We start from the raw sequence: 21927 nt of genomic DNA, 5'->3' as shown, positions 1-21927 counted from the left end.
GTGGAGATGGGGTACGAAGAAGAGAAACTGAGAAACAGAAGCTACTTACCAGGCGAGGGCATGTGAAAAACTAAGGGAGGAAACCAGACCCGCAGTTTAGGAGTTCTGCCTTCCCCTGGGGCTCCGGCCATTAGAACAGATTGGCTTCTCAGATCCTACATGTTAATGCCCTACGGAAAAAGCTCCCGGGGCTTGTGGTTCATCCTCCCATCTATTCTTAGTATGTCCGAAATATTCAGATATCTTTCCCGTGAGATCTATCAAAATATTGGCAAAGGGTCCACGCAACTTTTCAGAGAAGCTGAAACACTTTGGAAAGCGGAGATCAATGGATTTTTATCAATTTCCTACCATGATGTTGCCAAGGACACAATACTGTGTGATTCTTTGACCAGCATCATGGGGCTCTCCGGCGGCCTTCAGTATCTTTTAGCACAGTGCACAGTGCTTCTTAAGTACATTGTTAAAAATGCAATCCTTTTTAAGTATAATAAAATCATAAACAACTTTTGGTCTTTGGCAAAAATCTTAAACCTGAGTTAATTTTTGAGAAATAAGGTAAAAACGGTTTATCAGCAAAGTAAGGTTGGCAATGTATTTCAACCTTGAACACAATAGTAATTTCAAACTGCAAGCCAAATTTTACCTGAGCATTAAAACTAGAAAAGAAAAAAGAAAAAAAAAGTTAGATTTCATTGCACATATACTGAGCACATACTTTGTTTAAGGTGCAGTGCTATGTAGGAGTAATGAGGTATATAAAAGTGTCATCCCTGTTCCTAGGAGGACGGCAACTGTCCCAGTAATACTAGCAAAAACACCTTAACAGTATTTTATAAATCACATCGTAACCTATACAAACACTATAATTTGTTCATGTTTACTGATGTTAAACTGCTATTATATATAACACAAGCTATTGTACTGCAAGTATCAAATGAGTGTTACAGATAAAACAGGCTACAGAAGTTCAAAGGAGAAGGTCGTAATCATAGGGAATAAGATTAGACGACGTTTTGTGAATTATCGACCATGACCTCCACCCCTGCACACACACTCACACAGCAGTGGCAGGCTGTTAGTTGAGATTTTTATATTTACACAACAGGGAAACACCATTGTTTTCCCTCCATCGTAAACAGGAAGATGACATAACTAAATGGAAAGGGTCTCTTTATTGATTAGTCTTGATAGTGCTAGTTAGTGAAGGGTCATAGTTTTAGATAAAGCTGCAATATACAAGCAGTATTTTTAAAGGGCTGACTACCAGCGGCTTATCCCTCTAACCGATTAGGAAAGAAAATATGTGCATATTTGGCAGAACGACAGCACCAAGTTGTTTTTCTTTTTTAAGGATATAGTCATGCCATATAGGATGGTCACTTTTGCTAGGAAAATGACAGGAGGGAGATAATTCAAGACACTTCAGATTTGAGGTATAAAGTCTGAAAGCCTGATGACACAGTGGCAACAGAACGTGACAAAGGATAGACTCACGTGATCTTAGGACTTAGAAGTATCTCACCACGAACACAATAACCCATTCAGTGTCATCTTTGTACAGCGTGTTGGGTTACGTGTACTCCCATATGTGCCTATTGCGCAATATATCACAGAAAGAGCTATTTAGATGACATTCTCACAGACACTATTATGTACAATATAGGTTTGTCCCCTACTACGTGTGCAGTAGAGGGAGAAGTGAAACAGTGCAAACAGGAGGGTGCCAGCGGGTCTCTTCAATTTTATGCTAAAACCTGATTCTGGCCCATTATATGCAAAGCTCTCACCGTGTGGTAGTTTTAAAAACAGTTTGAATGGAACAGCTGCTATTTACATTTACACTGACAGCCAGATCCCTCCTTCCCTTAGTTCTGTTTACTGCCTTCCCTTGCTTGCAATGTAACATTGTTACTGGATGTATAGCGATGCTACATCAAAAGAAATGGCAAGTGAAGACACTCTGATAAGTAGTTAAAATGTGTGCATCACGCCACAAAAGCTTTGTGTGCAAGGGCCCAAGAATGAATGAATAAAGGAATCCATGAATTAGAATATACATATTAGTAAGGGGAACAAATCTAGAGTTAAATCCTGTACTCCAGGTTATTTTAGAGTCAACAAGTTTGAGAAAAATAGGAATTTTAGGATCAAAAACGCATGTGAATAAGACTCTCAGGGATCTGACTGATCCGTGAAGATAAAGATCAATGGGCTTCTTGGACTCTGTGGTCGGACGAAATGCCCACGTGAACAGCAGGCAGGTAATCTGTGGTAGAAGAGCGATCCAGGAAGGGCCGAGAACTATTCTATTTCCATACGGCAAATATTGCTGTGTCACCTCAGATCCTCGTAAGTTTGACGGGGGAAGTCCTAGTTCTTTGTTTGCAAAGCAGGTTTAAGCCATTTTGTTAATTTCAACGCATTGCGTCTCTTGATAAACCAGTGCCCCCTCCACCCCGCCCGGGCCGTTTTTATACAACCACTGAAGCAGGACACCAGCTCCGCATGCATGACTGCTTTATATCGTCATTTCAAGAACAGTTTAGAGGTAGGGTGGAGGTTTGGGGATTAGGGTTGTTGCTTGGTCAGGAATATTTTAAGTACAAGGCTTTAGGGTCTATAAGCCGAGTAGTGCTTACTTCCCTTCCAAAAAAGTAGAAACCACTGAAAAGTGTTCGTTTCTTCAATAACAACGTCAGCAGTGGCTGACTCATACTGAATAACTCTCAAAATGCCAACAGAGGTCAAATTCAGAATATGAGAAGAGCATGAAAAAGAATTTGCTCCCTGATTTCAGGGCACTCACTTTTCACACTCAAAAGCAAAAAGTGTGCAATGAGGGGAAACAATTAAGAAAAGTTTCAACATTTTTTTTTTCAATATCCATCACTGATGCAGCCTAGAAGTGGAAAGTTCATGGGAAAATGTTTTCAGGATCACTTGTCTTACTGAGTTCCTTGGCTTCCACATTATTTTTACAAAAAGAAGCTCTAAATATATTTTTTAATAGAAATAAATACACCTGGTTATCAAGCTTTCTAAGTCAGTAAGGATTTTTCCTTCCTTTCATATTATTGTTTTTTGGGGAAATGCACTTTAGACAATTAAAAATCAACATCTAGTACACTAATTTGCACTAAAGGATGCTTCTACATTGTTATCACTAGATAATTCTTATCAACTGTCATGTAACAATATTGCCTTAAAAATAATATGTTTAACTTAGTATTATAATACCCAAAGTGATTAAATAAAAGCAACAATTCATATTTGTTAAATTCCAGTCACATATCTATGATTTCAATTTTATTTATATGTATGGAAAACTAGCACATTCAAATCTATCTTTCGGATTATTCCAGGAAGTACAGATTAGAAAGCAAATTTGAGGGGTACCTTGTTGGCTCAGTGGAGCATACAACTCTTGATCTCAAGAATTTAAATTTGAGCCCCACACTGGGTGGTGTAGAGATTACTTAAAATAAATTATTAAAAAAAATACAAAGCAAAACAGAATTATTTTCAAACCTGAATAAGATACTTTATTAAATAGGGGCACCTGGGTGGCTCAGTTAGTTGAGCGTCTGACTTTGGCTCAGGTCTTGATCTCACAGCTAGTGAGCTCAAGCCCCGTGTTGGGTTCTGTGCTGACAGCTCAGAGCCTGGAGCCTGTTTCAGATTCTGTGTGTCCCTCTCTCTCTGCCCTCCCCTGCTCGTGCTCTGTCTCATTCTGTCTCTCAAAAATAAATAAACGTTAACATTTTTTTAAATTAAAAAAAGATATTCTATTAAATAAATTGTCTTATAATATCAAGCTATAGTAAACTCTAGAGCTGAAGGACAAAGTAAATACATTATAGGTTCCCCAAACTATTCTGAAAGGAATGTACTCTACAGTTACCTATCCTATAATCTATGATACGAATAAGGGCCTGGCTTAATGATAATTTTGTTTATAAACACCAACACTTTGTTTTTTAAAGTGATATTTTGTTCCCCGTTCCACACCTTACACTTAGCATCCTGATTCTTAATAAGCACTCGGTAAATGTTTGTTAAATGAAAAACCTTTCATTTGGTTAATTATAACAACAATCTTGTAAGGTACTCCTTCTAAATAATGAAAAACTAGAGCAAAAGAGAATTGCTAGAAAGAATACACTGTATAGGAAATCCACAAAAACAGAGTATATCATTACATCAGCAGCCATTTAAAAAAATAAGTCTACTTATACTTTTCAACACTTATTGCTCCCGTACCTGGGGTTTTTGTTTGTTTGTTTGTTTGTTTGTTTTTAAATGCTTATTTACTTTTGAGAGAGGAGAAAGCAGGGGAGGGGCAGAGAGAGGGAGACAGAAGATCCAAAGCCATCTCCATGCTGACAGCAGAGAGCCGGATGTGGGGCTGGAACTCATGAACTGGTAGGTCATGACCTGAGCTGAAAGTGGATGCTTAATTGACTGAGACACCCAGGTGCCCCTATTTTTGTTTTTAATGAGTGGATGTCACTCCATATCAATTAACCTCTCGGTCTGTGAATGTTTTGAAAGCTCTCAAATATCAAGTCAACATTAAGAACTACTGTCTTAAGGTGAATAAATACTAAATAAATACATTTTAAGTTGTAAAGACCTTTATCTGGGCTCTTGCATAAAGGAATCTGCCTTATTTGACTGATATGGTATAAACTCTAAAAACAAAAGCAGAGGGGCTGGCAAGGTCAGTAGAGATGCAAGACTTGAGTGCAGGGTCATGAGTTCAAGTTCTATGTTGGGCATGGAACTTACTTAAAATTAAAAAACAATAAATTAAAAAGAAAACCCCAAAACACAAAGAAGGTAGTAGAAGTAGAGACAGACAACATTGCTAGGGAGACAGTCATCAGCCTACTTTAAAAAAAAGTATATTTGTACAGAGAGAATTAGTGTAAGATGAAGCATGCTTTTCATACTAGTAGGAAAAAGATGGATTTTCAATAAAAGGTGTTGGGACAACTGGGTGGCCATCTGGAAAAAAACAAATAAAATTGGATCTATACCATGCATCTAACAACAAAACAAGGTCCAGATGGATCAACAATTTAAACATAAAGAAACAGAACCACAAAGTAATTAGAAGATGGGAGAATTCTTTTGGAATAAGTCTTTTAAAATATTACAATTAAAACTAAAAACCATGATATAAAATATAGGAGACATATGATTACATTAATATCAAAAAGTATGCATGGCAAAGACCTAAACAAACAAGCAGACCAACAGAAAACTTATAACAGCAAACAGACAAACCAAAGCTAGTGGTGGGGAGGCTTTGCAACTCAGATCAGAGACATACAGCCAGTTTTGTTTTCTAACGAGTACTAACCAATCAATAAGAAAATAATTTAAAATTACCCCATAAGGACAAAGTAAATGAACAGAAAACGAAGCTCATTAAATTGTTCTAGGAATACTCAACTCAACCTCCTTCATAACTGAGGGAACCTTCTTTTTTTTTTTTAACCAATCAAATTAGCAAAGATCAAAAACTTGACATCAAAAATTTGGGCTCAAATTCAGGAAAGTACTACCATATATGCTCCTTTTTTTAAAAAAAACATTTATTTATTATTGAAAGAGAGACAGAGACAGAGCATGAGCTGGGGAGGGGCAGAGAAAGGGGTAGACACAGAATCCCAAGCAGGCTCCAGGCTCCGAGCTGTCAGCACAGAGCCCTGTGTGGGACTGGAACTCACAAACTAAGATCATGACCTGAGCTAAAGTCAGACGCTTAACCGACTGAGCCACCCAGGCACCCCTACCATATATGCTTCTTCTTACCCCCTTTACTGATGGGATTATTAATGTAGGACCACTATGGAGAATAATCTTTCAATAATTTGCTAAAATCACAAGTGCTAATATCTTTCAATTTTGCAATATTTCTAGCAATTTATGAGTAGATGTACTGGCATATCTGCAGAATTATTTATGTGAGTGTGAGGTTACTCATTGTAGCACTATTTCTAACAGCTGAAGATTGAAAACATCTATATAATGTTCAGTAGGGACTGGTTAAATAAATTATGAGATTTTCAAACAAGAGAATATCATGAGTGTTTAAAAGAATGGACGATTTGTAAGCACTGAAAAAAATCACTATTATAAGGTATGGAAAAAAATCCCCAACATGCAGAACAGTGTGTAGAGAATCCTATAATTTCTTTTAAAAATTAAAAAGCTCATGCACACACACATATATCCTTGGAACAAAATACAGAAACCATTTGTTTTAACAGCACATTTGTTTTCTTCCAGGAGGGGAACTGAAACTCCCAGCTAGGGAATAAAGTGAAAAGGAGATATTTTACTATATACTCTTCTGTAGCTTTTAAATTTTTTACTATTTGAATAAATTATCTATTTAAAATTACATCAATTCAAAAGTAAAATTACTCTCTGACTCCGTTCTTAGAGAGATTTCATTCTAAACTCAAATATTTGTTGTAAATTAAAACACAGGCAATTCCAAGACTCCCATTGCTCTTCTGTAGAATGTAGACATCGATAGGAATAACTACCATCTGTAATTTTATTAAAATACTTGTGAATGTTGTTAAGTGTAAATAATGGAAATAAAGCAGAAACTGCGTGTTTGAAAAGCACATTAGTCGAGGAATATTCATTGGAAGAGAGAATAATGGAAAGAAGAAAATAAAATCACCAGGGAAGGCATGCAGAGGCATGTGTTTTTAAGAGAGCTCAAAGCAGGCGAGGACAGGACTGAGCCAAATAGGCTTGGATACACTTGCCTTTTTGCAATGAATAAAAGCAGGAATTTAAGACACTCCACGCACATAGTCAGACACAAAGGCATATGTATAGTAGCCTATTTCTTCTGCCCCTACATGAAAACTCCCTTTTCTTTCCTCCTGAAGATGAATGAAATCAGAAGATGCAGATCAAGGGAGTAATATTGGGAAGCATTAGTAAACAAAAAATTTAAAAGCATGTCCCCTAAGATGGTGTCTACTTGTCCATTATATTGTATGATACAATCTCTGGATCAGTGAGATCAACTATTGAGAATTCTGATAAGTGCTAGTTCTCAGACACAATATCTAATTGTTACTAATTAACAGTTATCAAAGCAGAGTCTATCAGAAACTCTTCCATAATTTAGAAGAAGAAATTTAGATTAGGTGATACTTAATTAGTTTGAAGAAAAAAAAAACTTTTCCAAGACAGATCTTAGAATGACTAACATAGACTCTCCTAGCATTTAGTTTATTGAGCTCAATCCACTGTCAGCTCTGAAATGCAAAAACTATGCCCAAGACATTGTCAATGCCAGAGAGTTTGTGTGCAAAAGGGAACACCAGCGTCTCCAAGTGAGTGCACTCGTGCATGTGACTGACCAGGGTGAGTACCAATTAGAGCTATTATTACAAAGGGACAATTTATTATCCTTTTCATATCAGACACAGTTTTAGAAGAAAGCTGGAAACCTTTATCCTGAAGGAGGAACTAAAATGGGAATGTGACGTCTGGAATGGCCAGCGGAGAAGTTATTTTGGGATGAAGGTCTTTCAGACTTAAAATCATGCCATGAGTCCCCAAAGGCTAGCTTTAAGCTCCATATTTCCACAGAAACGCATGGTGGTACCACGTGTAGACAATGAGAATATTAGTTTTGTCCTAAATTCCATGAGATGAACAACTAATGCTAGGCATGCCCTGTGCATATATTATCATTAACATTTAGCAAAGGATTTTGGTGTTTGAGTCTTATGAGCCTCAAGCAGGGGACAATACTTCTTCCTAAAATAAAAAGCCATGGACTAGTCACATCAAGAAAACTTGATATATCTAAACTAACTCACTGGACCTCATCTATAAGAAAGAGTTCATTGCCAAGTCAGTTCTGGTCTATGTCAGTGTATTTCATCCTACAAAAGACACACAAGACAGATGCAACACAAATGAGTGAGGGACCATCAAAGATTTCTCATTTCTTTACATACTATAGCATTGTTGCTGAGAAGACTCTGCCCAGCTAGAGACTACATTTTCTAGTGTACCCCACACACACCTCTGGGATTGAGTGTGGTCATAGTTCTTGAAATGTGAACAGTAGTGATATGGGTTACTTCCTGGCCACGTAGGTAAAAAGCTGAGTACTTTTGCCATCCTGTCTCTCTCCTTGCGAGCTGAATGAACAGGGCTCCTAGGACCTAGACTAGGGCATAGCTACACAGGGAATGACTCTGGGTCCATGAATGAAACTGTGAGAAAAGACCCCTGGTGAGGAACACCCCCATCAGACTACAACGAGAAATAAGCTTCTATTACGTGACACCACAGAAAATTTGGGAATTAACTGCTGTAACTGCTAGAATTATCTCAAACATTGTAGGTATCCTGATCTTTATTTATCAATTAAGAAAGTGAAGCTGAGGGATGTCTGGGTGGCTCAGTTAGTTAAATGTCCCAACTCTTGATTTTGGCCCAAGTCATGATCTCATGTTTCGTGAGTTTGAGCCCCATATTGGGCTCTGCTTGGGATTCTTTCTCTCAATCTCTCTGCCCTTCCCTTGCCCACTCGCTCTCAAAAAATAAACAAATAAACTTAAAAAAAAAGAGAGAAAGTGAAGTGGAGTCAGGTTACATAACCAGCTCAGAGTCTGACAAAATTTCAAAGGTGATGACCTTATTGGGGGGCAGGGGAGGTGGTACTAGCCCAGGAGATAATACATTTTATGAGTAGGACAACTGTTCACGTGAAGTAAGAAGTGCAGGGCAGGGCTGGAAGCTTGCAGTTTTTGAAACTAAACAAGGAAAGAACAGTGGCAAAAATTCAAACTTGAAAACACTGAATGGAGATCATCTAGAATATTTGTAAAACATCCCCTTTCTTTTGCTGATGTATATTCACATCCTTCTCTGCCCCCACTGTTTTTAAATGCAAACAGACAGACGATGTACACATAGAATTTGAACCCTGTCATAGGAAACTGCAAGCCAAGGTATTTATGTTTAAGGACTGAAACTGTGTCTTCAGAACTCCCGGTGTTGCCTGAGAATGTTACATGGGCTTTTGCAAATTCAGCAGAACTGTCCCAGGAAAGTAGCCCACCCCAGGGAACAAAATTGCCCTCCAGCAACATTGGAGAGCAACTTTGCCATCTTGGAAAACCTCAAGTGAAGAGGGAGCAATGGGCAGGAACAACCACATCATTGACTCCTCGTGTTTAACAACCACCAACTCTACAAAGATTGTTTTGGAACAAAATACAGAATAAGCCACTAATGGAAGCTTCTGATTCAGAAATAATAAACATATAGTGAGACTATTAGAATGAGAACAATAATATTGGCCAAATTCTCTGAATCTCCAGAGAAAGAATTATTTCCACCATGGAAGAGTCTGGGATTATCTCAGGATCTCCTCAGGAAGATCAGCGCATTGGGTTAAATAACTCTAATCCACCATATTTTCCAGAGAATAATATGTCTCTGATGTCATAGGTACCAGGATGAGACAATTTAAAAAAGGGAAAAGAATAATAAAGTTTATGATAAAGTGGGGCACAAGAAATCATATCAACCATTAGTTATATATCTAAAACTTATTAGATGAAAACATATGAACAAAAGGGGAATATGATTTGCTATTACATTCTGGGGACACTGATTTCAGAAATTCATATCTCACTCTGGTCAAATATATCTGTTACACAGACCGAACAAATCCCCACTCTAAATATCTGCCTTACCAAAATGTTCACTTTTGAAACAACTTTGGGAGGTGAAAATAAATCAGTCTCAAGTTCTTCATCTCACTGATTACCAGGCACAATGATATTTGTAACAGAAATGTTGTGAATTATACAAATATATTACAAATTTGCATTAAATAACCCTCTCCTTTAAATTCCTAAAATAATCCCTAAAATGATGACTTTAATATGTTGATTTGAGAACAATGTTAGGATGGCACTATTAGCTGAGTGACTCAATTTAAAAGAAATACAGGGGGGAATCATTATAAAACAAATAAAAACAGAATGATTGGAAGCCCGGGGCAAGCATAGAAACTTGGAATATCCTGATGAAACTACTGTTATGTCAGTGACCAGGGTAGTTTTCGAAAAACAAATGTTCACTGGCTGATTTCTATCCTCATTGGACTTTTACAAAGGTTATGACATTTCTTCTGCATGGAATGCCTGTCAGCGTTTCCATACACTACTTTTTTTTTTTTAATTTCTATCAAAGTAGAAACAATGGCAAGGCTATATTCAAATTTTACCCCAGAATGGGGCGGATACAAGTACTATAACATCACGGAAAGTTCACCTTCATGAAGTTTATTACTAAGTCTGGCCTATGAGAAATAAAGCCAGTTAGATATTATACCAAGATGGGGTGGTGGAGTGTGTTATTAAATACCAATAATATATTGGACCATCAGGATGTTTGAGAAATAACTCTATAAGAGTATCAATCAGGGGCGCCTGGGTGGCTCAGTCAGTTGAGCTTCAGACTTCAGCTCAGGCCATGCTCTCAAGGTTGGTAGGTTCAAGCCCCATGTCAGGCTCTCTGCTAACAGCTAGCTCAGAGCCTGGAGCCTGCCTCAGATTCTGTACCTCCCTCTCTCTCTGACCCTCCCCTGCTCGCGCTGTCTCTGTCTCTCAAAAATAAATAAAAAAATTAAAAAAATTTTTAAAAAGAGTCTTAGTCAACAGTCTTAAGACTGTTTGCACAGCAAAAGAAACAATCAAGTTACCTATAAGGCAACCTACAGAATGGGAAAAGATGATATATCCAATATATGGTCAGTATACAAAATATGTAAAGAATTTATGAAACTCAACACCCAAAAAAGAAATGATCCAATTAAAAAATAAGCAGAGAACCTGAATAGACATTTTTTCAAAGACATTCAAATGACCAACAGATGCATGAAAAAATGTTCATCCTTTAGCATCAGGGTAATGCAAATCAAAATACAATGAGATATCACCTCAGACCTGTCAGAATGGCTAAAATCAACAGCATAAGAAACAACAAGTATTGGAATGTATAGAAACAAATCACTCATGTACTCTTAGTGGGAATGCAAACTGGTAGAGCCACTGTGGAAAACAGTATGGAGTTTTCTCAAAAAGTTAAAAACAGAACTGCCCTATGATCCAACAATCATACTACTAGGTATTTACCCTAATTCAAAGGGATACATGCACCCCTATGGTTACAGCAGTCTTACATACAATAGCCAAGATGCAGAAACAGTCAATTCATGAGTAGGTAAAGAAGATGTCACACACACACACACACACACACACACACACACACACACACACACGGAATGTTATTCTTGCCATTTGCGATGACATGGAAGAAGCTAGAGAGTATAATGCTAAGGAAAATAAGTCAATCAGAGAAAGACAAATACCATATGATTTCACTCATACATGGAATTTAGGAACAAAACAAATGAGGAAAGGAAAAAAGAGAGAGAGAGAAATCAAGAAATAGACTAAATTATAAAGTACAAACTGATGGTTACCAGAGATGAGGGGTTGGGGGGATGGGTAAAATAGTTGAAGGGAATTAAGGAGTACACTTGTCATGATAAGCACCAAGTATTGTATGGGAGTGATCACTACGTTGTACACCTGAAACTGATTGTGCTGTATGTTAACTACCTGGAATTAAAATTAAAACTTGAAAAAACAAGTCACTTAAGAGAAACTAAATTACTAGGTATTGGTTTTCAAATATACATATAGGTTATTGTAGAAAATCTGATAAATAAAGGGGAGCTATCCATAAAAATGGTAAGAAAAATACTATTCTTCACTACAAGGCCATAGATTTATAAGAAAGCTGATGGACCATTTTTGATGACTAATATGAAATGTTGCCGGCTCTTGCAAAGACTGTTTGATGGGAGGAGAAAAGTGTCATCCAAAGACATGGTCAATTCCACGTCTTTCCAACACCAATTAGAAAATACAGTGAAGTTTTAATTTACCACTTAAAACTGGAAAGTCAAAACAAACCTGAGAGAACTGAATCAGGCCCATTTTTGCTCAAAAATGATCAAGGCCCCAAATGTACTGAAGAGAAGCATTAACTATGTCAATCTTCCAGGAGCTTGACAAATTACAATTGAGGCACCATTATTTTGTAACCTATAGCATCATCTATAGGATTTCAAAGACTATGAGCCTAATGTAGAAAATGGTATCTTGATGACTGGAAAAGAGCCATCAATTGCCATCACTAACTAAAATGTGGGAATAAAATATACATTAGAATCCTCAATGGTGAAACTGTTCTCCTTGTCAGCTTGGGAATAAAATGAAGCCTATTTTATTTTAGATGGCATGTCCTTGTTCTTCAACTATTAGGTTCTCTTCATATCCTAAAACAACTTGTACTTTTTAAATTATACTTACATATTTTAAGTTTTTATTTATTTATTTTGAGAGAGAGAGAGAGAAAGAGAGAGAGAGAGCATGCATAAGTAGGGGAGGGGCAGTAGGAGAGGGAGAGAGAATTTTAAACAGACTCTATGCTCATTGTGGAGCCTGACACAGGGTTTGATCCCACAACCCTGGGATCACAACCTGCACCAAAATCAAGAGTTGGACACCCAACCGACAGAGCCACCCAGGCACCCTTAACTTGTAGTTTTTTTAAACTGTGGGTCATGACTCATGATTTGGCATGAGTCCCAAAATAAATTCAGTAGGTTTATAATCAGCATTTAAAAAGAACACTCATACAGGGAATAGAATAAAAATCAGAGAACATAACAAATGATAATGAAATTCTCTGTGTGTGTGTGTGTGTGTGTGTGTGTGAGAGAGAGAGAGAGAGAGAGAGAGAGAGAGAGAAAGGAAGTGGGCATATGTGTTTGTGGTTTACAATATGTTGGGGGTTGACGGGGTGCAAAAGTCCCTTTCCCTCTAAATGTCCTTTCCTCAGTTCCATCACAGTGCCTGGAATTCAACAATAAAAGATCTATTGCTCTATAGTATGAAGATTTGGGGGATTTCAGAAGTATCCAATTAAAGTACCTGGAAAGTATAAAATCTTAGAGTTCATCAGCCAAGACTGATGTGACTCTTCCATGAACATAACCCAAATGTATAGAACACAGTTAGATACTTCTATGGGAGGACAGGTATACTGAAAGAGTAGATGGCAAAACCACAAAGATCATCCTAGGAGTTAACATATTTAACTCGCACCTCTTCTGTTAGTACTGTTGATGATTCCCACACAGGATACTTCAGTGGTTGGCCACCATAAAAGTCAGTAAGAAAAATTGTGAATATACCCTTTGATGTATGGCTCTTCAGTTCATATTGGCCAGTATATTCACAGACACCATGGGAAAAGGTCTTTCTTAGGGCCTTTAATTTTCACACCAGTTACAAATTTCATGAGCATTCATAGTCAATCCATCAAAGGAAGTGTAAAGAATCTCAAGAAACATTTAGACCACTGATCCTTAAACCTCATTATACATCTGAATCACTGGGGATATTTAAAAATATGTAGGTGCCTAGATCATATCCTCAGAGACTGTTTCAATTGGCTTAGGGAAGGTGCCCAGTGATTTTTAATAAATCTCCCAGGTTGATTCTCCTGCAGATTTGAATTTAAAAACCAATCAAGTCCTACCACCCATATGATTCTTAAAATTTTTTTTAAATGTTTATTTATTTTTGAGAAAGAAAGACAGGGTGTGAGCTGGGAAGGGCAGAGAGAGAGGGAGACACAGAATCCAAAGCAAGCTCCAGGCTCTGAGCTGTCAGCACAGAGCCCAATGTGAGGCCTAAAGCCACAAACCTTGAGATCGTCACCTGAGCCAAAGTTGGATGCCCAAATGACTGAGCCACCCAGGTGTCCCCATCCACATGATTCTTGAATCCACTTCATTATATTCTGAACAAGTGTTTTGTTCTATTGCTAAGTAGCTATAATTATAATTCTCTTCTTACTTAAATTGAGCATGAATGTGTCTCTCTTTAGAATCAACCCATTAGTCATTTTTTTTCTACTCTGTCCTTTCCCCAGTACCACTGACCCATGTGTGTGGATGACAGGTCCACCTCCTCGATCATACGTCAGTTCTCAGGATCAGCACACACAAGCAAACACATCACAAGACATAGAACATAGTAATGGCAACACTTACTAAATATTTGTGGCCAATATTATTGTTGGTTGTCATTATCACAATTAGGGAACAAAGCAAAGGTAACTATAAATAGCAAAAACACCACAGCAATTTTGCTAAGACAAATGTCTAGAACATACTACGTCACAAAATTGTACAATAAATGGTATGAATTGATAATCTGGAAAGAGGCAAGATGTTTGTTTCTGTGATTCCCTTGATTTTTACTTGCTTTATAGACAAGAGAGTAACCAATGCAAGAAAAGTGTCGCAGGTGTGTTCAGGTGAGCCTTGGTAACAGGAACTCTTTGTTCATATTTAATACAATAGCATTCTGGGTTATAGAAGAACTCTCCTTTGACATTCAAAAGCTCTCCCACAAAGTTAAAACTAAGTTTCCAGTTATACCTCTTCTTGAGAAAAGTTTGAATAAGAATATGGACTTTTGTCCTTACAGAAGAAACAAAAAGGAAAAGGTAAATTGGAAAACAATAACTTCTGGGAATATATTTTTACTTTTGTCTCTATACCACTGGTTAACCTTAACCCTTCTGTAACTCATTTTACCCACCTATAAATCCAAAGAACTTCACTGAACTTTAAGAGATGTCTACTAGGATTAGTACAATATGCTCTCAGGCTTGGTATCATGCCTAAACTCTTGTAAACCCTCTGTAAAGGATTACTATTTATCCTCTAAATCATGTTGCACTGAATTATAATGAGTTAAGCCAGATTTATCTAAAATAAACAATAATAAAAATGACGATAGCACAGCTAGATTTTTTTGTTGTTGCTATTAGAAAATATCAGTGAGGTACTTAAATCTTGCATTGTTTTCTGTATTTTTGCCAAGACTAGTAAATTAAATGATGTTTTATGAATTACCTAAGCCTATGTTATCTAATTTAATCATGTGTGTCATGATTGATTGGGAAATTCACCTGTAACTGTTAACTGTCTTGCTTAATACTACAGACAAAAAGTGAAACAGCATAATATAACAAACCTGAGTTCCAAAGGATCACTAACTTTCCATCATTGCTTTGCAGAGCTGAAAAATCATACCTTCAACTAAAGAAGTAAGGAGGGTAACATTGGCTGCTTTCCGTCTTCCTGCTGGTAAATTCAGGCCAAGCCTATCCAGTTTCTCTCTCAGGCAGCGGCCCCCATTCTTGGATTTTGCTCTGTCCAAAAATAAATAAATAAATAAATAAATAAAAACTAGGTTTTGAAAGTTCACAGGGAAATGATGAGATGATGTGACCAAACGGGGAATTCGACATGAGATAGGAGACTTACGGGCTGAGGGTTGAGGAATATATACTAGTACAGCCAGAAAACAGTGTCTTACCTTCTCAAAATGCCTCCCAACAGTGAAGCATTGAGGCATTCAGGCGGTGAGAGGCGCCTCTTTACCTCAGCAATGGTCACCTTGTATTTGGAAGTTGAACTGAGAAGGGACAAACGGCCAGGGACAGAGCAAAACAAGTCTGTGGGGTTGACCACACAGGTGCCACCTTGGGGAGAGGAGAAGTATATTACATATTAGTGACAGTGAGAGGAGATCATTGAAAGACAGTTAACATCAAAGCACCACTTGGGATTTGGGAATACCTGGCAACAATTGTCCTCATACACACGCCACCGGGATTATCTCGGAGAGCTGCTCTAAAGATGTCCTTTCAAATAACAATTTTATTTTTTTATTTATTTTTGAGAGACAGAGAGAGACAGCACAAACAGGGGAGGGTCAGAGAGAGAGGGAGATACAGAATCTGAAGCCGGCTGCAGGCTCTGAGCTAGCTGTCAGCACAGAGCCCGACATGGGGCTCGAACCCATGAACCGTGAGATCATGACCTGAGCTGAAGTTGGACGCTTAACCGGCTGAGCCACCCAGGCATCCCAAGAGACTTTGATGTAGGGCAGAATTTCTCAACTTTTGCATTACTGATATTTGGGGCTGGGTCATTCCTTGCTGCAGGGCTGTCATGTGCATTGTAAGATGTTTAGCACTATCCCCAGCTTCTAAACACTAGGTGCCAGTAGCATTGTCAGCCAAGGAGCAACAATTAAAAATGTTTCCAAATGCCCCATGGAGGTCAAATCACCCCCACTTGAGAACTACAGAGGAGTGTCTTCCAAAGAGAAGAGAACATATGAAAAATCTCCAAGGGAGTGTGCTAGAAGGATGAAAAGAAATAAATGGGGGAGGCAGAAAAAACAAAAAACAAAAAAACAAATAACAACCAAGGCTTCATCTCTCAAATATGATACAGGACATGTTTGTGGAGCCATCATCTTTTAATTTTAGCAAAAATCAGCATCCTGTGTAGTGCCGGCTGGCCCTCCAGGACTAATGCTGACATCATACACACCAAGAAACACTTCAATTAATTCAAAACCCCCAAATCCACCAGTTAACCCCACAGAGGGTATGTTATTTTACAATGGCTCCGTGTATATGTGTGCATGTATGTGCACATATACACAATGGATAGACTATTATAAGTCATCCATCTGTGACTTATTATATAGACAAAAGTTTTGAAAGCTCTTTTCTAAATTATCTGAAAACTACCTTCTCTTTTCCTTCATCCATCTGCCAACTATCGGCACTGGAGTCATTCAGTTTCCAAGTACCACCCAAAATAGTTTTCCTAGCACCATAAACTTTCAGCTCATGTAGGGGGGATGATAGGCCACAGCTCTCTGCCACACATCAGCCCTCAGGATTGGCACATACAGTCAAATACAGTGCAAGACTTAGAACATAGTAACAGTCACATTAAATGTTGGTAGCCAATTATATTGTTTTGATTGTTGTTATCATTATTACTGTTAGAGAACAAAGCAAGGATAACTGCTAATGGAAAAATAGCCAAAGCAATCTTGCCTTTCTGGGGTTCCAGGGGCAGAAGCCTCTTGTCTCCAAAGCTCCAGAAAGCCTCTTGAGCTTTGCTCCCCTCCAGGACAACACAATACATTCCCCAACCACAGGCACCTGAAGTAGACTTGAGGACCCAAGATGATAATCGCTGAGGAGAGTTGCCCACTGCCCAATCCTCTTACTGGAAAAATCCTGAGCTAATATCCATACTGTTAACACAGTGGCTACATAGCTTTGGGGTCCAAGGCTGCCTCCTTATGCTTTGAGCAATCTGAGGGCCGAGCTTTTGAGGTTCACTGGCAAGTTCAAATGCAAGATTTGCTATCCTGAGCATACATTTGATTTCTTCAGCTATGGGAGATCTTAAGACTTATCTCCCCAAAAGGTCAAGTTCTATGAGAGAAAAGAGAAAAAGTAGGCCAAAGAAGAAAAACAAGCAGGAGAGTGTTGTTCAAAATCTTTTTACTCGAAGGGTGGTCCTCAACTGGCACCATTGTCATCTCCTGGGAGCTTGCTAGAAATGCAGACTCTCAGGCCAAACTTCAGACTTTCTGAGTCAGAATCTACAGTTTAACAAGATCCCCAGGTGGTTCACATACAGATTAAAGTTTGAGAAGCCCTCGTCTTAGACTCACCATTTGCCTCCTACATAACTCCTCCCCGCCTTTACTAAGCTGCTCAGGTGGAATGCCATGTTGCTAGTCTCTGGCATTCAGGTTTGGGTGTGTTCTCTGTGTACAGTGGCTAAGAAATCTGGGAGGATGTTTAAAAAGGCAAAGGGGTCCTGGACCTGGGTGGAGAGAACAGGTTAACTTTACCCTACTCTTAAAGTGTTTCTACCCCTGGACTACCTGGAATTCTTCTAGGCTGTCTCATAGTCATACAAGCTTCCCCTGAAAGTACTGGGACTCAATGTCTTTCTCCTTAAGCATTCTGAGGCTGGAGACCACCCCCCCCCAACAGAAGACAGGATATTGAAAATATTAAAGTAGCCAGACCTCTCCAGACTGGGAAAAGAGTCCTGTACACTTGGCTAAACTCCCAATGCCATTGCCTGGAAACTGGGCCTCAGTTTGAAATCTGAGAGGTCACAATCTCAACTGTCAAGTTGAAATCCTTTTCCTGGGGGCACCTGGATGGCTCAGTCAGTTAAGTGTCCAACTCTTGATTTTGCCTCAGGTCAGGATTTCATGGGGGATTGAGACCCAAGTCAGGCTCCATCCACTCTGATAGCTTGGAGCCTGTTTTGGATTCTTTCTCTCCCCCTCTCTCTCTCTGCCTTTCCCCACATGCATGCTATCTCTCTCAAAATGCACACATACATACATACATATATACATACAACATCCTTTTCCTGGAATTAAACTTGTAGTCAACATAGTGGAAAACCATGCAAATATCCACCTCAGGAGCTTGAAACTCGACTCACCTGTGCTTCCCCACCTTGCATTGTCATAGAGAATTTTATTTTATTTATTTTGTAAAGATTTCATTTTTAAGTAATCTCTACACCCAATGCGAGGCTCAAACTCACAACCCTGAGATAAATAGTTGCTTGCTCCACTGAGCCAGCAGGTGCCCCTGTCATAGAGAATTTTAAAGCTAATCATCATCATTAGTTTTCCCAGATTTGGGGTCCCAAAATTACCATCATCCTTTCATTGATGCTCTCTCCTTTCATACCTATAGATAGATGCAAAATGCATTTTACAAATAAACTCTTAAGTGACTTCTCAAAAATTGAGATGAACAGGATATCAATGAAGCTGGCTTTTAGCATCATACTGTGAGAATCAGGATCCCGAAAAACTTTAGGATTTAGGCCATTGTGCAGTCATCCGAAGCAAAAATATTAAGAAATTATAATATCTATACTCAAAATTCACAGAGCCCTCTCCCAAAAATGGGCCACCCCCCCATGGTCACAGAATAATAAGCAAATTCACATTCTTACATAAACACCCTCCTCTTGTAATATAGCTTGATACAAACAACTGAGGACACAAGGAATCCCGCCCAATGGGTCTCAAGCAAATTATGAGAGAAGAATGTGCATGTGTTACTTTCCTAGCTGGCCAAGGGAAAAGAAGGACACAATTTTAGACCTTGTCTATCTTTAATAGTCTACAGTGGGTTAGAAACCTAATTTAGGGAGATGCAGAAGGTTATAAAAGACTTTCATAAAAAAAATTAAATCAGGGTTTCTCCACTTGGAAAATCACCCCCTTTTGGCAAAGTGAACCCCATGCACTGAAAGCCAGCTCCTCCTAGGGAAGTCACTGGATCTGCTATATCGCCAATGCAATCTTCCTCGGCTCTGGGTCTTTCTCTCCTGAATCCAGGTTGGGCTTCTGCTTTATGCTCAAATTAGCATTTATTAGGTAAGTTACATAGGCTGAATATTAAGAGTATTCTTTATGCACACATAAACTGCCTGGAGGATTTATTTTGTATTCAGGATTAGCCATCAGCTCTAGAGTCTTTTATTTTTTATGTCACAGCATCTTTAAAGGGAATTTCTGTTGCTTTGATAGTTGGCATTGCTGCAGCCTTGGGGAACTCTCTCGTCCTGGCTAAAGATTTGGCAACTTGTAGAGTTTACAGCAGCATGGGGAACCTGATATCTTTCTTCGCAGTGGTTTATTCAGGGTGGGGGGAAGAAAAGAGTAATAGGTCAACATAACCAGATTTTTCCATTTGGAATGAAGGACCAAAGAGGTGGGGTTTCATTCTGGAGATCCAGACTACAGATAGCAATGACGGAGATTTCAGATGAATCATGAGAGTCATCTATGCCAAGCCATTTACAGTATTCAACCACAGTATTATCAGTTGAAGTTCCTCATGGGGCCTGTGTTGCCTATCAGCTTTTATTGAAATGATGTAACATTCATTCTAGATCCAGCACTCCAGTTAGAGGCGTCTCTGGTGCCACAACCAGGGTATTCATGCAGAACTTCTTTAAAGTACAACTCTTTTCCATTCATAGTGTACAGAAACAATACTTCCATGGAGGGGACTATTTTTAAAATTGAAATTTGAGATGGGGCTTCCTATTTCCAGTGATGCTCAAACTCATATCTGTAGCTATAGAAACAGCGTAAGAAATCAGGGACCATCTATTTAAGGTCACTTGTCTAGAACATGACTGTCATAAAAGGGAGAACTTTGCCATGGCTACAGGAAAGTCAGCTGAAGAATTAGTGTGCAGGGGACAAAACCAGGCATGAGACACACAGACACATTCTTCAGCTGCAGACCCCGTTAGATCCCATGAGGCCAGAAGAAAAACGGGGTTTTGTCATTCCTGGTGTGCCTGGAGACCTCTGGCCCGGTGTCTGCAGGCACAGCGTGGGGGAGTGGAAAAAGTACTGGGCAGCAAGTAAGAGGTTGGCCAACTAATGACATATGCAATCTTAGATGAGTAACAACTCTGGGCCTTGGTCTGTCCATCTGAAAATGGGGATGCTCACACCTGCTCCATTTATTTCCCCAGCTCGTGAGGAGGTGCAACGGGAAATGTATGCACACGCACTCAGCAACCTGAATAATGCCCACCCAACGCCACCACTATGTCCAGCAACCACCGTGTCTCAGGAGTGCGAGCTCTGCAGCGCACCAACACCCCCACCCACCTTTTGCCGGGCTATAGGCTAGAAAGACAAGCACCCGTAGCCTGAATGCGCTTTTCCTGTTCTCATCCAATGCAATTAGGGCAGAGGAAAAAGCCCCGGCCATCTCCAAGGAACTGTGGCTCTCCTGGAGCCTCCAAAGCTGCCTCTAAGCCACGTGCCCCCTCTGGGTGCACTCCTCTCTAAGAACAGAGCTGCCAAAGGCTAGAGGCCCTGCGCGCTCTCCAGGTGCGATCAATACTTCCTGGCTGGCTTCTGGGCGCGGGGCCCGTGCGCGCAGCCTCTCCAAAGCCGCAGCGCCTCCCCGCTCCCCGCCGCTTCGGTGTTGACATAATTAGACCAAATCTTGAGAGCAAAATAAATGTTCTGTTCGCCTTAGAGCCAAACAGATGTTTACAATTCAAATGAAAGAAATACAAACGGCAGGGATTTTTTCTCCCCTTCTTCATCTCCAGTGATCGCTCGTTTTTTCTGACACATTAAAAATGTGTAAGCGATTATAGGAGTTTCCTGTCCCTGTTTGTTCTGCGGGTGCATTTCTGTGAGGTGCGAGTGTAAACTGGGTGGGGTAGAATCATTCTCGGCTGCTTCCTCTGTAGCCCCTCGCCCTTCTCAATCCCAAATCCCTCGTGTAATCCCCTCCTCGCTCCTCTCCTCCTGCAGCAGATATTAATTGTAATCAAACGGCAAAGGGATAGTGGTTTAATTGCAATCAAATAGGCCTCAGAAGAGGCATCAGCCGCTAACTGTTCTGTTTCAGGGAAAGATATACCTTACAGGTATAAATGGATTACCAGGTTTCAAAGCGCTTCTCCCGGTGCAGATTCCAGGCAGAACAAAAGAAAGGGAGGTCTGCGGGGGAGACCTACTGGTTTAATGTGGCGGTGGGTGTGTAATTGTGTGTGTGTGTGTGTGTGAGAGAGAGAGAGAGAGAGAGAGAGAATTAATCCCTATTTCCCAATGCAGGGAATGCTTTGGCTTTTGGTGATTTTCAAAGCAATAAAGAAATTAGAGAAAAGACAGTAGGCTATGGAAAAAGAGCTCCCCTTCCCTGCAAAAAACAAACAAACAAAAAAAGATTTCCAAGAAACCATGCCTATAGACCCTTTGGTATATGAGCTTTAGACTTCATATAAAGGAGACTGAATTTGGAATCTGCATCATCTGTATTTAGGGACTAACGAGGCAGGCGAGGCTCCAGGTGTGTTTCTGGCTCTATTTT

The 21927-nt window shown here is 39.4% G+C and overlaps 1 protein-coding gene across 1 annotated transcript in view; it reads right to left on the bottom strand.

Moving 5' to 3' along the window:
* TFAP2D (transcription factor AP-2 delta) overlaps positions 1-21927 on the bottom strand; it is a 56960-nt gene that overhangs the window by 25509 nt on the left and 9524 nt on the right. Inside the window, exons 4-5 of the mRNA XM_029945053.1 lie at positions 15537-15702; positions 15251-15369 (exon numbers count right to left, since the gene is read on the bottom strand). Coding sequence (XP_029800913.1) covers positions 15251-15369; positions 15537-15702 — 285 coding nt within the window. The remainder of the gene's footprint in view (positions 1-15250; positions 15370-15536; positions 15703-21927) is intronic.

Source organism: Suricata suricatta, chromosome 7 (genome assembly GCF_006229205.1).
Source record: "Suricata suricatta isolate VVHF042 chromosome 7, meerkat_22Aug2017_6uvM2_HiC, whole genome shotgun sequence".
In the NCBI taxonomy this organism is placed as follows: domain Eukaryota; kingdom Metazoa; phylum Chordata; class Mammalia; order Carnivora; family Herpestidae; genus Suricata; species Suricata suricatta.
This window is presented reverse-complemented; position numbering and strand designations above follow the sequence as displayed.